Source organism: Cavia porcellus, unplaced genomic scaffold (assembly GCF_034190915.1).
Source record: "Cavia porcellus strain 051 isolate PalLab524CR breed Dunkin Hartley unplaced genomic scaffold, mCavPor4.1 scaffold_31, whole genome shotgun sequence".
Classification (NCBI taxonomy): domain Eukaryota; kingdom Metazoa; phylum Chordata; class Mammalia; order Rodentia; family Caviidae; genus Cavia; species Cavia porcellus.
In genome coordinates, this window is record NW_026947514.1 from 24,616,418 (window position 1) to 24,633,006 (window position 16,589).

Sequence of the window (16,589 nt, forward strand, 5' to 3'; positions counted from 1 at the left end):
TGTGCCTCCAAGCCCCTGCTGTCAGTTGACAGCATCACTGTTTCCAGACACCTGAGAGGCAGAGCCTATAGACTCCACCACATTGAGGACTGGCATAGGAACAATCAATGAAACTCCTGTTGGGCCACCATTCACTTGGGGACTGTGTGACAACAGCTAGCCTAACTTAACCTAGTATGTGCTACTTCACCAAGCCTTTCAGAGGATGCTGAGATTTTGAGACACGGAAACATGGGCCCAGGGGAAGGAGCAGAAGACTACTGGGGAAACCTCCCAGGACCACCTTCCTCATGGAATCAAGCTGGGACCCAAGGGGATACCAGGTTGGCAGTGAACTTCCTAGCTTCCAGGTGGGAGCTCATGCTAAAGCTTGCTCTCCATCCTGCGTTCTTGAGGATCCACTAAAGAGCTACTCTACCCCTGTCAGTTCTCTTCCCCTACTTTTCTATTATACCTCATTGGGACCTCTCCTTCTCGAAGTCCCAGCCCATACCAAGGGCAGCTCATTTCCCAGGTCAAGGCTGGCCCATGGTTCCCTAGGAAGGCACAACATATCCACAAGCCCCTGCCATCTACTTATCGTGATGGTTTGTAAAGAAGACTAGATCAATCTTACTTTTGTGGAAGAAGTTGAAGGTCAGTGAGCTCTTAGGGCAGCAAAGTGCAGGAAATGTCAGTTTCCTAGTGGAGGGCAGAGCCCTGTCCAGCCCCAGCCACCCTAGCTATTCACTCCACTTCCATGGAAGATGGAGAATTTCGGTGGACTCTGACCCTAGGCAAAACTAGCTCCTGGGAAGACAATAAAGACTTCTCCTACCTGGTAGAGTCCATGGTCCAACAGAATAATCTCTGCTTTGCCTGTGGCTGGATGCTTCCGTACCAGCACGTTGCCTGGGTGGGGGTCACAGTGCACAAAGCCGTTGACAAAGATCATCTCACTATACATCTTGCCCAGGTGGCGGGAGATCTGAAAGAGAAGGGAGGCAGGTGGGATTTCTGCTCTATCTGGGGAAATCTTTTCTGGTTTTTTAATTGGGACACTCTAAGAGGAGACCAAAGGGACCCAGTAGATCTGAAAAGTGATGAGAGAGAGAGTTTTAGATGATTTAGTTCCATCTTTAGGATAGAAACTAAACTCTAATTTAGTGCTTCTCCACTTTAGTCACACATCAGAATCATCTGGAACTTAGAAATGGTACAGGCACCAGTATTTTCTTTCCTTTTTTTTTTTTAACCAGTATTTTCTTTAAGTTCATAAGGTAAAGATTTCAATGCATGCTAAGGTAGGAGAATGGCTGCTCATCTTCCCAGTAGCCAGGCCTCTCTACTTCCTGCATCCATCTATCCACTCTTCCTCTCCTCTCCTTTCCCTTCTCTCTTATCCACTCCTCTCCATTCCTGCCCAAAGCTGAGGACAGGTTTGGGGACCTATCCCACCAACTCCTCCTCCAAAGAATACGGTTAGGACTGAGAATCAGGACTAGCTGACCCCACCACCACCCCTGGTGGCTCCAGGACAGTCCCAGGCAGCTCCAGAGTCAAGGTCCTTCTCCCCCGCTCCGACTCCCTGCCCCACCAAAGCCCAATGCTAATCTGATTTATGATGTCTGCACAGAAGAAATGACACTGGAGAGGCCATTTAAATCATCCTGTCACTGCTGCTCTCCCTGCCGAGCCAGGCTTCTTATCTCGATTCTCTTTTTTATTAAAGCTAAAAGCCTGTTCCCCGCTAGGGAACAGCTGCAGAATAGAGTCAAACCTGGGTCCAAAGATGATCTGCCAGTGGGCTTCCAGGAGACAAAGACATGCTCAAGCAGAAAGCTGACACCCAGGTTACTGGCTGCCTTGGCCTTTCTTTCAGCTTGGTGGGACCCCACGTTCATTAACAAACATTCCAGCCAATTAAGAAGAGCTGGGGTTCACAAGGTAGAAAGCACAGGATTAGGATCTTTCCTCAACCTACAGAGTTTTACACAGGCAGGCCTTCCCTGCCTCCCTGGTCTCATCTTGCATCATGCAACATTCGCCCTTTTTCTTCCTCAGGCATCCCTGTGCTCTCCTGCCTCAGGTCTTCTGTGCATGCTGTTTCCACTGCCAGAGCATTCCTTCCATTTCCTCAGTCACTGGGTTCAGGCCCTACTTTACCTCCCATTCCAGCTCAGAGATTTCCCCCTAACCTTCCATACACTCATAGGACAGTGCTTTCTCTCACAGCACTAGCAATTATTTGTGTGATTGCTTGATTAACGACCATCTAGCCCACTATCATAAACCCCCAAGACAGCAGGAAATAGCTCTGTTTTGTTAAACAGCTTTATTGAGGTATAATTTATATACCATAGATTGGCTCTATTATGCACGCGCTTGCTTGTAACAGCCAAACACATGAATGTAAGACTGCATTCAGTGTGAGTGAAACCCTTAGATCTGATCTCTGTGGTTTTCCAGGATTCCATAGTTTCTATGTCTCATACTTGTCCTAACCCCATGATTCCCCTCTGAAACCCAATCAGTTAGAGCTGGAACCAAATCAAGTGCTCAAGAATAACTCTGCCTTACAACCAACAGCTGACATCCTTATTAACAGCTATAAAGGGTATAGCCATGACCCCTATTTTGCAGATGAGGAACTGAGATTCCTCAAGGTTAACTTAATTGTCCATCATTGGAAAAAGGTACAAAGCAGGTGCAACCCCACAACCTTCTATATGGCTCATACCTACTTTTGCACTTTTCAATTGAGCTTTGTGACCTTCAACAAGCTGTTTACACTCTCATCAGTCAAACGGAAACAATAACAGTGCTACTCTCAAGGGCAGCCGTAGAGGTAAATCAGAACATCGCAGTGCTTGTGAGCTGGTGACCTCTCCTAGGTGTCCCCCTGGTGATTGCTGCTGATTCCTCACAACACTTCTAGAAGTGGGTAGACTTGGTTCACTGTACCTTTCAAGAGATGAAAACACTTAAGACACTGTGCCCTGCTGCCACACTCGTACTTTAGTGCCTTGCGTGAAACTAACTCCCTTGTACTAAGGTCTACTCACATGACAGACAAGGCTTTGTCCCAGACCAAGTTCTCAGGTAGGTTGAGAAGCTGAGTGTCCTGGAGCTACCATACTGTTTCCCAGGAGAGGGGGTCTCAGCCTGAGCTGGTCCTAGGTGAGCTAGTGAGTCCCCATCTCTGCGCCACCAAGAACATTTATTTTGTTACATCCCTTGGAGCCCCCTGGAGCCATACTTTGAAAGGCTGTATCTGCCAAAGCAATTGCATTTATTAAGTAATCATTCATTTTTATTTGTCAAGGACGCATATAAGGTCCAATCAGGGCTTCTGATCAGCCCAAGATAAGCAGGGCAGCCAGACTGAGCTGACGGAATTCTAGCCAAAAAGCAGAGAAATGACATTTCATTTAGTCTGGGAAAACCTGTCACAGGGAGATGTATGATCTCCCTTAAGCTTTCTGAAATATTGCTAATCGCTCCAGGCCCCTTATTACTACACTGAAAGATGGCCCTCAGGGATGTGGGGGACTCGGGGTGGGAGAGCCCTTTTCATGAGGACTGAGTAGAAGGAGGGATGCACCCTGCTACTGCTACCCACATACACAAGCAAAGCCCTCTCTCAGCACCCCCATCCTATTGGGGCCTACTCTCAATGTTTGTTTTTACCAGATGCCACTAGGATGGACAGATGTGGAAGGCAAACAAAAAGCACAAACTAGCCTAAGCCAATAGCTTGCTGCTGGAACCATCATAGCTCTACAACCTTGGGCATGAATGGCATGGGGATAAAGAAATATGACCCCTCCCTTTACACTTGGAAAAAAGAACACCCACTATCTCTGTCAAAGTGTTACTGTCATCAAGTTAAAAACACAGCTCATACAAATATAGAATGACCATGTGTCAAAGTTTCTTTAACTCACTAACAAGGAAGCAGGTAACATAGCAGAACTGGTTCAAATAGAATTGTGAGGAGGGAGGTACTTAGGGGCATTTAAACAGGATCAAGACACTAACACTTTAGATGAAACAGAAGCTGGATATTGTCCTACGATGCATTTAAAATATCAACCTCTGGGGTTATCTCTTCTACTGGGCAAAATTATTTGCATCTCTACTGGACAAGATCTACCAGTTGATGTATGACTTCAGTCTGAAGCCTTAATTAATTGTCAATAACAAAGTCAAACAAATGTGCATTTCCCTAGATATTAAAAAGTTGGGGGCAGGCAGTGCTGGCTGAACAATGACCAAGAATGACTTTGAGAGGGCACACTGTACTCTATTGGCCTTATTTCTAAATTATGGAATGATTTTTCTTAATATATTTAGAGTTGTGCTGGAATCAATCTGCCCAAGAGTGCAGGGAGCACTCACACATCTATATACAGGCACAAAGGATCCCAGGAGAAAATATAAGTCCCCTGCTAGGCATATAACCCTCTCTCGCACCCCTTCCATATGATGTTTAGCTGTACCTTCCACTAAACAACAGACAACTGTGTCCCTGATGCTGCCGCATTAACAACAACCTTTGTATAAACACTTTTGCTGAGTGGTCACAGTCAATGTGCTGTGCTAGGTATTCAATGTGGATGAACTCAGTACTCACAGACATCATCTACAGAAAACAGGTATGGAAGGAAAATCCAGAAGGAAAGGAAGATTCATCCCCTGCAATTATGAGGCCAGGAGCCAAACCCAGGTGACCTCACTCCAGAGAACAATCACTGGGTTATCATGTCACCCTGCCTCTCCAGTCCCAGGAAGCTCCTTCTGGAGGCAGGCAGGGGCTGCCCCAGAAGTTTCTGAAGGCCCCCACCGGGTCCAGCAAGGTCCTCCACTTTAAGAAAAGAGTCTGCAGGAAATTCTAGACAGGCGCCTGGAATAAAGATGTATCTCAGTGGCAAAGCACGTGCCCAGTATGCTCAAGGCCCTGAATTCCATCCCCAGCACCATTTAAAAAAACAAAACAAAAAGACCTGATCGGGAAGCTAACCAAACTACAGTGTTAACCAACATCACGGTACCAGCGCCAATTAGCAAAAAAGTTACTAAGTCCTTCATTTGTTCCTCATAAAAAGAATGTGCCACTCACAAGTGATTTCAGTAATTACACAATGCCTCTATTCTCAAGCAGTAGGGAAAGGGGAAAAACCAGGACTCTATAAAAAGGCTCGGCAAAGAATTAATTTAGTAAATAATACTTAAGTCAAGAAGTTATTTCTGGATTTTTCTCAAGACTTGAATTGGCTGAAAGTACTTTAATTATTCTATAATTGCATGAATTAATTTATTCCCACTCCCAAGGGAAAGTCTATTTATGTTCCTGAGGGGCGTCATGGAAGCAAGGCCAATATCTCTGGAAAAAACAGAAGGTTGGCTAGAATATTAATAATCATACAAGTCGACTCATATTAAGGAGAAGGAGGTTTGTCATTCACACTTTCTTTGCCCACCTCCCAGTTTCTTCCCAGACCTGTAGACACAGACCAGACTGCTGCATGGAACACAGTACAGTAAGTTCTGCTTACCTCGTCCCCAGGAACCACCACTAGGTCAGTGCTGGCAAACCTTTTAGAGCTTTCAATGATAACAAACAGCCAGTTGCAGCATGTGTGCCACAGGTATGCCACCACCACACTAGGGTACATAAACCACAGACCACCTATCTGCAGCTTCCCAGCATTGAGACCAAACTCACTGATGGTTGCATGGTGATCTTGGAAAAGTGAATGCTGAGACAACATCCCTCATCTCAAGGGTGTTGAGAATCCACCTGTGGTGCTGGGAGAGGCCATGAGGAAGACAACAGGCATCAGGCCAGTCCTAGGAACCTGAGGAGGTAACTCTTAGGGCCCTTCCGGGCACCTAGGAAAGCCTCTCCAGGTTAGACCTGACCAACCCGTCCTCTGAGAGCCACACAGTGTGTGTCACAAGACCAAGAAAGGCTGTTCAGCTGTCATATTAAAGATGCTCTGCAAGTCATCCTGGACCCAGAGGAGACAGGAACAGATCCTAGGAGCCATGGCTATTGGAAGACACAGGTAAAGGGACGAAAAGCTTCTAATATCTGCTGCCTTGGACTACAGGTCACTCCAGAGAAAGATTTCCATATGCTCCCACCTTAGTGGAACTGAGTGAAAATTGGAGAAAGGTTTTTCCCTCCCTGCTCTCCAACGCCAGCAAATGCTATCCCAGTGCCACTGCAGAGAGGCTAAGGGTTGTAAACCTGGGCGATTTAATTTCTGGCACAATGAACGTACACTGGGCCCAGCATGCACCAAGTGCATGCTTTAATCACCAGACAGTCCTATGGGTCATTTTCTGGTACCCTACTTGAAAAAGGAAATGGGGACATAAAAGGGGGAGTTGCTTTCCCAAAGTGACATAACTTATAAGCAGCAGACCCAGCACCATAACTCCAAAATGGCACTGTTGCCACCCCCTCCTGACACCACTATGACAAGATGAACCTCCAGGAAGCTGTCGTGGGTCCCTGGGCCCTGTAATATCCAGAGGCTTCCAAGTAGTAGTGGAGGGCAGACAATGGGAGGAGATGTTTTCCTCTAGTGGGTTCTGTAGCCAGAATCTTCATTGCAGGTACCAGAGATCCAGAAAGACTTAGCAGGTAGGAGTGATGCTGCACAAACACTAAAAACATTCCATTCAACAAAGTTGAATTAAAAAAGGTGGTAAAAACAGGAATCAAGGAGAAAGACAGAAACTTGAGCAGAGCTTTCATAGGGTACAGCAACATATACTTAACAAATGACTATCACTCAATCTCCAAGTCTACCAACTCATACAACCCACAGGTGAACAAGATGGGAAGGAAGTAAAGGGATTTTGAAAGAATCTATGGAGGAAACTGCCTCTGTGAATACCACCCTCATGAATTATGAATTTACAGAGCCTCACAGTCTGCAAAGTTCACACATGGCCCTGAAGAGTAAGCATTGTTATCCCTCTGACTGCACAGAGGAGCAGACTTAGACCCTCAGTAACTCACCCACGGGGACCTAGCCAGTGAATGGCAGAGCCAAACACAATCCCAGGTCCCCTGGTTTTGAGACCCTATGCCCTTTCTACCCAGCACCCAGCCTTCACCATACCTCTATTACAGCATTTAACACACAGCACCTGCGATAAAAGGTAGATCTGAGATCCCTTCGCTGCTCCTCCAATAGCAGGGAATGGGTTTTCAAACTACTAGAAAGAAGAAACCTAGTGAGAGATTCTGGCTAAGCATGACAGACAAGCCATGCCACTAACTATACTCTTTCATTAGCCTCACTAAAATGACTCTAAAAGAAGAAAAGAAGGCAAAGACCCCACCAAAGACAAGGTCCGACAAGTGGGAGGACCAGCAACAGCAGATGAAATGAGACAAGAAAAACTATTTAGCTTTGAGGAGGAGATGGCTCCCAAGAAACCACTCAGCCAGTTAGAAAGCATGGAGCCTCACACTAGCAACAGGAAGCTTTATGGTTACTACCTCTGAGCCCAGGGAGGTTCAGGTGCCCCTAGCAACTCCAAAAATGGGATGGGGGGGAGGGTTCTGCAAAAGGATTAATTGAAAGACTTTATAAGTATAAGCTAAACCCCCAGATCCCCTCCTGACTCTGATGGAAGACAGGGATTTACCCTCTGGAGAGGGGAAACCCACAGCGGAGAGCCAGTCTGAGGACCACGTAATGACCCACAAGGGACCCTGCAGCTCCCTCCCCAGCCAGCTTGCATGGCTCAGGGATGGCCAGGTGGCATCTCTCCAGAGCCCCCTCCCAGTATCTACTCCCAGTCTTCACAGACTGGGTGTCTGCCCACCAGGTCTCTAGTCATCCATCCCTGCTGCCCCTAAACTCCCAATTCTGTCACCGTTCTCTTGGCTAATTTTATGCCCATTAAATTGGGCCTCAGCCCAAGCAGGGTTTTAAACACACACTCACCAAAATCCAATTAATCTTTGATAAAGGTCCCACAATCAATAGTGCTTGTATGGCTTGAGGAGGCTCCATACAGCCTGGGAAAGCCGACTCCCACACGACCTTTACTTTTAATGAGATAAATGACAGTCACTGTCACCAACTCTTAAAGTGATTGGCAAATATGATCACCAGGTCAAGCCCTCAGTAATATCTGCTTCTGGGCTCAGAAACACAAACAAATGAGGGCCCTTGCAGGCTGCCATCTCTCGAGACCCAAGCTCCTCCACAGGTGAGCACACCAGGCAGGGCCACCTCATGCCCGAAGGCACAAACAGCAGGGTGAGCTCTCGTGGCTCACTCGGATGGCCTGGGTCCCTGACTTCATGATGGGGTGAGGGATGGGAGGAGGGTCCTAAGCTTCAGAGTGAGCAACCTGGGGAGTCTGCTAAACTGCAGATCCTGCCAGGTGTGGGGATTCATCTATCAATTCGCTGTAACTATTATCAAATTTCCAACAGGATCTTTTTTTGCTGGACCTTCACAAACTAATCTAAAATTTATATGGAAACCAGGCATAACAGTGCACACATATAATCCCAAAGGTCTGGGACGCTGAGGCCAGAGGTTTACCAAGTAAGGCCAGCCTAAGCTACATAACAAGTTTGAGGCCAGCCTGAATCATAGAGGAATAAAATTTTTTTGATGGATATAGTAGAACATACCTATAATTCCAGTACTTGGGAAGCTGAGGCAGGAGGATGGCTGAATGTCTGAAAGTTTGAAGCCAGCCTGGGCTACAAAATGAGTTCAAGGCCAGCCTGAAATGCATTGTGAGACTGTCTCAAAAAGACAAAGAAAGAAAGAAGAAAGTGGAAGAGGAAAAAGAAGACAGAAAGGAAGAGGAAGAAAAACAAGAAATTTAAAAATAAAATGCAAATCCTTCAGTCCTCTACAACGCTTCCCACTCCAGATTCTGACTAGTAAGTCGGGGTGACACCCAGTAATCTTAACTGTTGCATAAGCTCCCCTTGTGCTTCTGAAATAGACAGTTCATGAACCAGTCACAGAACCCACAGAAGTGAAGAATTATTGTTCTGTAAAATATTTGAGTACAGAGAACCTATCATTAGAGTCCAGCTAGTCTAACACCTTCAATGAGAAACCAACGGCTAGAGAGGAGATACGATCTGCTTGAGGTCATAAAGCAAGGCATTGCAAGGCTGGAGCTTGAATCAGCACCTCTTGCCTCCTAACCTAGTGTTTGCTCCTCTGAGTCCATCAGGAACTGGCTAGTCAGGTCCTCACAACCTGTGACGCTGCAGGGTGAGTCAGTCTCTTCAAAGTGTAGTAGTACTAACTCAACAAGGAGTCACAGGGCTCTGGAGACATTGAGAAGAGTTCCTAGAGTTACCTTCCAGCAGAGTCACAGTTTACAGCAGCCAAGGTAACATCAGCCACAGTGCCACCAGGAAGTGGAGTGAGATTTTTGCCCGTTGCTACTCCTGTGTGTCCCTTCTACTTCCCTCACCAAAGAAGGTTCACAGCCAGGTCAGGCTGTTCTCAGGAGGCGGGGTCACTCCAGGACTGGCTTGCTCAATCCACTGGACCTGTGGACCCTCTGAGGTCCATCTAAGCCTTTCTGGAAGGTGCAGTCTTCCATCCTCACCATGACTAGTCTTCTCTAGGGCCTGGGGCCTGGGGCTTTGATGCCAGTTGGTGAGAGAGATGACAGATTAATCTTTAGCCTATTCCTGCTCCAGTCCCACCATTACTGATAGTCAGCAACAGCATGGCCCATGGCCCTGCCTGAGACTGCTGTAGAAGTCAGAGTTTAATGACATCATCCCTGAATACCAAAGCACTTCCCAAGTCAGGCACAGCCTAGAAGTTGGTATGGAGGTTAAGAAATTAAAAGATAGTGCCTTATTGCAAGCATAGACCCACACACCAGTAGAACAGGTAGATACTCCAAAACAGGCCGATATCTGATTGATGCCAAAGATGCCAGACCCAACACCATAGGATTCCATTTACATGACGTTCAGTGATGGCTGCAAGCAGTTTATGGTGAAAGAAGTCAGAAGAGAAGTGGCCATGTGACAGCAAGGACATTGACAGAGAGGGGGTAAGGGGGAGCTTGCCAGAAATGGTTTACACCTTTACCTGGACAGTGATTACATGGGACATCCATATGAAAACTTACCACTAAGACTGGTGACTGAAGGGACATTATTCTCTCTCTCTCTCTGAGTTTCTGACTCTTCCCCTGCACAGTAGAGACCACAGCCTCCTTCTGAAGGCTATCTGTGTGGAGGGCCTGGGGCCTGGCTCAGGCAGTAGATGAGTGTTAATAGTAAAAGAGGCAGAGGAAGACACAATGGGGCCACCAACAATAATGACAAAAACAGTCCAGCTGCCGTTGGCAAAGCTTCTCAGTCAGTGCTGGGCCTCCTTTGCACAGTTACTGATGTGGCTGTCAACCAGCTGGCTCCAGGTCCCATTGCAGCCCAATGCTGACCTCTGGGAGGCAGATAGAGAAGGTGGAGAGGCAAGGACTTTGGAGTCAGATGAACCTGAGTTCCACCCTGCTTCTTCCCCTGCTGGTTGTGAACCACTTGAACCTCTCTGAGCTTGAGCTTTCCCATTTAGAAATATATATTATTAATAGCTGTAATGCATAGAGCTTATGTGTCTCACAACCCTGGCATATGCTAGGGTTGCTGCATATGTCTCTATGTCCAAAAAAAAACAACTAACACTCTTGCCAGCCTCACAGAGGCCAAGCCAGGGACTGAGCCTTGTTCTCCACTTAACTGACTTAAGGATGTTGACCAAGGACTGTCTGCCCAGATGCTGGCTTTGTCTGCAAGGTATGGCTAGAGGGTGGCAGCAGGAGCAGAACAGTCCTGCCTCTGAGTGTCCTGCTGGTATCCACTGTCATGAGCACCTCATTCAGCCACGATCAAGCCATACCAGAGCGCATCTCTCCACCTACGCACTCTTCTTGGAAAATTAAAACTGCCTCTGATTAACATCATTAGGGCCTTGGCTCACTGGATCCAGAGACCAAATGGATTTGGGGTGGCTGGAATGCATATCACGCCACAGCCAGCCATAAGGAAATGCCAGTAACTGAGCAGGGCCAAGGCCCCCAGGTCCTTCCTGTTTAGGAGGTAGAGGCCCTGCTCCCCGTGAAGGGACCATCCATCCCTCCCATGACATCCCTTTCACACACCACAGCAAAGACTCTGTCACCTGCCCAGATCACTGCCCTGCATCACCCCAGGAGTCAAGGGCAAAGGGTACAGAAGCCCACTGCTTACAGGGTGCGATGGTACACACCTGTAATCCACCACTCTGGGAGGCTGAGCAGGAGGACTGTAAGTTCAAGTCCAGCCTGTGCAGCTTAGTGAGATCCTGTCCCAAAATGACAAATTAGAAAGGGTTGGGATACAGCTCAGTTTGAAGAAACAAAAAGAAGAAAAAAGTAGGGAGGAGAGAAAGAAGAGGAAGACAAAGAGGAGGAGGAAGAAGATGGAGCAGCTTGTTACCAGCGCCATGAGAGACATCTATATGTTCTTCTGTGTCTGTCTGTCTGTCTGTCTGTCTCCCCCCCCAACACCACCAACTCATCCTGTCCCTCCAGGAAGCAGAACTCGTTAAACAAATCCAGGAGTGACCTCTGTGTCTTGGAAGCCACTCCTCAAATAGGTTCTTGGAGCTCCATGTCCCCACAGTGGGGGACAACAGCATCCCCGAAAGGCCCAAGCCAGGCACGGTCACCCAGGCCTCTTCTCACAGTCACTCAATGCACTTTGCTGCAGCCCCTCCTCTCATGGTCTAACAGGAACTGCAGACTCAGGGGGGTCTGGGTTCCAACCAATGCAAACTACTTTCCCTCTCTGGGTCTCCAGATTCTTTATCTGCAAACTAGAGACAATAAGATCTCCCTCCTGGGCTTATGAAGGACAAAGGGCCTAACACAGGAAGTCAGGCAATCAAAACACTAAGGATAAAAGGAGACAAGCAAAGAACGGGAGCCAGCGATAATAATAATGAAGAGAAGTAAAATCCTGCCACCCTCTGCAGTGCCAACTACACACCAGGCACTGTGCTCAGTGAGGTCCATGACTAGCTCATGTAGTCCTCATGGTGCCTCAAGAGGTTCAGTAGTACACAACCAGCAGAGAAATAAGCAAGGTTGAACTCGGGTTCACATGACCCCAACAGCATGTACCATTGTGGTCCCCATTTATAGAGCCATTCAGCTACCAGAAGGCCTTACAACCCCCACACTCCCAAAAATGTCCCTGGCTTTCTCCTCTGGGTCATCTTCTCACTGGAAACCCATGTAAATTCTCATGTGCCACCTGGTGTGAATGGCACGGGTGGGTGAGTAGGAAAGAACATTGGCCTCCAATGAGTCTGGCTCTTCCATGCCTTCCTATCCTAAGTAGACTGGGTCACTGCATTGGTCCCACATGTCCAAACCCTCCAGTGACTCCCCAAAACCTCTACCATGTGCATCTCCAGCATGCCCCAGGGAACCTGCCTCAGACTTTGCTCTGGGATTGGGTCTGGCTCCCCTCTGAATCCCACAGCTAGCTACACAAAGACTGAGACAATGATAATATTGTGGGCAAACACCCACCATTCTGTGGTGACCAGGAAACAGAAGATAAGGTACAAGAACCAAAGGAATCGAGGTGGGAGATGAAACACAAGCCCCACACTATCCCTTACTCTGCCAAGCAGACCCCATTAATTACTAGGGTCCTCCCCACTGCCTGGTATCTGTGTCTGGGCAGTGGCAGCAGGAGGGGAGGGCAGAAGGATGAGGGCCCAGTGACTCAGCCCTGCTATGTCTGTGGCCACTCAGCTATGTGGGACCCAGATGGGACAAAGAAAGGTAATAGCCCAGCAAGGCAGGAGCGGCTGGGAGGACTGTGTCCCCATCCCCACTGTGTGTAGCCAGCTGGATGAGGTGACCTGGAAGAATCCTCTGTGCTCCATTTGTCATTTTTCAGACAATGGGTAGTAAGGTCAGACCCTGAGACCTCAACCAAATAATCCTGCGTCCTGCGCACACAGAGCAGCGCCCCAGCCTCACCTCATCCACGTTGATCTTGTTTCTCTCCATATAGTCCCTGTCGTTGACCTGTCCGCCCTCCACAAACTCCATCAGCAGCACCCGCTTGGTGGACAGCTCCCAATAGATCCGGGGGACCTGGAAGGAGAAGGGCAAGGGCTGCTCAGCTCACATCAGGGGAGGCTGGAGGTCAGGGGCCAGGACCACAGCGATGCACAGCAATGCCGGCCAGACGACAGCAGGCAGGCTCTGCTTCCCCACAAGGGGGTCTCAGGGACCGGGCCCTGAGAGAAGGGTCCCTACCCCACCTGCCCAACTCCTGCACAGACCACTCCTGCCTGGGGATAGAAAGTGGCCTCCCTACCCACTTAATGCCTTCCAAACTGGCCCTGAGAGGGAAACATGAAGCGGCTCCCCCAGGCACAGGTGTTCAGAACCATCCCCTCTCCCACCCCCACCAGACCACTCAAGATTCACAAACACCCTCCCCTGCCACCACAGCTTCCCACCAGGTGATAGATGTGGTATAGGTAAGGAGCAAACCGATGCTTTAGCATCTTTACCAGATGCTACCTGTCCTTCATGCCAGTGTCCTACAAGCCCTGTGTACACACAACACTAGATCTCAACCTGACGTCTCTTCCCCACCCTCCTCTTTATTGGAGATAAGAAAGAATGCTTTCTCTACTGGCCTTACAAGAGGTGTGGTCCTGGGTCTGGAGATTTAGCTCAGCGGCATAAGTGCCTGCCTTGCAAGCAGGCAGTCGTGAGTTCGATCCACGGTACCGATAAAAAAAGGAAAAAGACCAAAAAAAAAAAAAAAAAAAAGAGGTGTGGTCCTGTGATTCCATTCTGGCCTATTAAATCTAAGTAGAAGTTTGCTAGGCAATTCTGAGGAACTTTTTATTTTCTTAATTAAAAAGGAATTTGGGAATAGAACTACTCTTCTTCCTCTTCTTGCCTTAAAAATGAATGCAATTTCTGGAGCTGCAGCAGTCATCTTTAGACCAGGAAGATGAAGCCAAGAAAATCAGAAACAACAGCTGTGACACTATCATACTACTAAATGGTACCTACAGGCAACTGCTGCAAACCTTGCTGTTATGTGAGGAAAATAAATTTTTTATTGTTTAAGATGCTATAAATGGGAATTTTAGTTATCTGCAAACAACTGCAACACTAGCTAATAAAGTCTGTAACTGTCTCTGACTCTGAGAACATGTAAAGCTAACAAGAGAACAGATTCCATCAGGAGCAGGCAAGAGGTGTGAATGTATCAAGGGCTGTCATGATGCCATATGAGTGGGTGACAGCCATCAGGACCACAGTACCCAGGCAACTTTCCATGTGCTGTTTCCTCAAAATTTTGATGGGCTTATTCCTCTAACAAATAAAAAACATGACCAACTAATTCAAATGTTTTGGAGAGTAAGACCTCCCCCTTCCCTAGCCTCTCAAACTCTCCTAGCAACAAGACTGTGGTCCTCAATGCAGAAACCTAATTTCTGTTCCTAATTCTGATGGAAATAATGGTGCACTCAGCTCATTCTTCACTCCTTATGCCTCAGTCTTCCCACTGGCAAGAAGCATTGTTTCCGCTCCACTCAGGAAAAGACCCTGAGGACAAGGGGGGCCCCTACACATAAATGAAGACCTCTGGTTAGAAGCATGGCTCCCACTGACATCAAGGTGTTCTTCTGCTTTGCAACTTCCCTTGTCTTTGCCATATGAAAATCTGGACCAATAAAGAAATCTGTGACTGTCTCTTCCTTCGAACTCAAAATGTAGGCTTGCTTGACATTTTTCAAAAAGCATCTTTTTGAAAAAAAAAACTTTAAGTGGGACTGGTGGTGCATGCCTGTAAACCCAGCTACTCAGGAGACTGAGACAGGGGGATTGAAAGTTCAAGGCCACCCTGGACAACTTAGGGAGAACTTTCTCAAAATAAAATAAAAAGGGCTGGGATTTTAGCTCAGTAGTAAATCACTTGCCTAGCATCCTTGAGGCCTTAGTACTGCAAAATAAACCAAAAAGGGTATAAATTCATTTATTGTTTTTGTTCATGTTTTCTAAGTGAGAGGGATGTCATTTTGAGCTAATTTCTTCCTTCTATTTAGAAAACAAATCCTGGTGGTTGGCCTAGGGCTTTAGAGGCAGGAGGTTACACTACTAGCAGGATCGCTACAGCCACATGGCCAACACAAGGACAGCTACCATGGAAAGAGGACCCAAGGCAGTGGTGCCTGGGGCTGGCCAGGCAGGACTGTTGTGCAGGGGCACCCCTCCTCCATCTCTGCCCATCCGGTGTGATCAGTGCAGCCTGGCCACAGAATGTGCCCTTTATACCTGCTGTTCAGGTCTGGAATGACAGAAATACCAAACCTGGGCAATGGAGGAGCTCATCATGGGACTCAGGAGGGGCCACAGACAGATACAGCATGATTATGACTGCAAAAGGCCCAGTTGCTCCTCACTCAGTCAGGAAGGTGACTTGCCCTGCAAATCATCAGACGGGCAGGAGAGTTTTAAGCATGGTAAAGTGACACACAAGTCTCATCTTCATTTCCCCTATTCTGCTTCTTCTATCAAAGAATGGAAGGATCGAAGAGGAAAACCGAGCCCCCCACCCCAACAAACCAACACAAATCCCTGGGAGACAGTTACACCTGGCCAAGGACCATGGGTCTGTCTGCCTGCCTGCCATGGAAAAGGGACTCCACCTGTGGGCTCCCACACTGAGGCCAATGTTGGTTCTGAGGAACAGGGAAGATTCTGGAAAGTTCTACCCAAAACTCTTGGAGGCATCTACCTCAGTGTGGCCTGACCTTGTGTTGGTGGTACTTTGTTCCTGTGCTCTGGCTTATCCTCCTGCAGCCACAGCCCACCCAGGGAGGCTGAGTGCAGACCCATGGCCAGACTGCCTCCTGCAAGCTGTGGGTCAGTTTTACAGCCTCTCTGAGCCAGTTTTATAACCACTTCCTATTAGCAGAAGAAGCAAACCTGACACAGTGCCAGACACTTAGCAACTGCCAGACACACATCAGCTGCCCTCATGACTGCAACACAGTGAACCACAGGCGTTCTGAGCCACATGAGGGCTGATGGTGCCACACATGGTCCACCATAATCATCTCTCCCATGAAACATCACAAAGGCAGAAGAGCATAGTGATTTGAAGCACGCCCTCTGAGCCAGGGTGCCTCCATTTAAAACTTGGTTCTGCCTCTTACTGGAATCCTATGTAAGCTTGGACAAATGACTTGATCGATCTCTCTGGGCCTCAGTTTCCCCACAAAGATATGAAGTTAAGAATGGCCTTACACAGGAATGGTAGCACATGCCTGTAATCCCAGCACTCTGGGAAGCTGAGGCAGGTGGAATGCCAAGTTCAAGCCTAGCCTAGGTAATTCAGCATCTTAGCAAGACCCTATCTCAAAATAAAACATGAAAAAGGGGCAAGGATGTAGCTCAAATGAAGGCCTTGGGTTCAATCCCCAGTCCCAGCTCCTCAGGCACAGGAAGAACCCTGGGGTGGCTCTAGTGGCTCTGCCACAGTGTAATCCACACCC

The 16,589-nt window shown here is 47.8% G+C and overlaps 1 protein-coding gene across 2 annotated transcripts in view; it reads right to left on the reverse strand.

Moving 5' to 3' along the window:
* The window catches only part of Adck1 (aarF domain containing kinase 1), a 125,554-nt gene that overhangs the window by 14,804 nt on the left and 94,161 nt on the right, over positions 1–16,589 (reverse strand). For both annotated transcript variants that reach the window (XM_003472331.5, XM_013155365.3), the window contains exons 7-8: positions 13,042–13,158; positions 818–967 (exon numbers count right to left, since the gene is read on the reverse strand). In XM_003472331.5, coding sequence (XP_003472379.1) covers positions 818–967; positions 13,042–13,158 — 267 coding nt within the window. The remainder of the gene's footprint in view (positions 1–817; positions 968–13,041; positions 13,159–16,589) is intronic.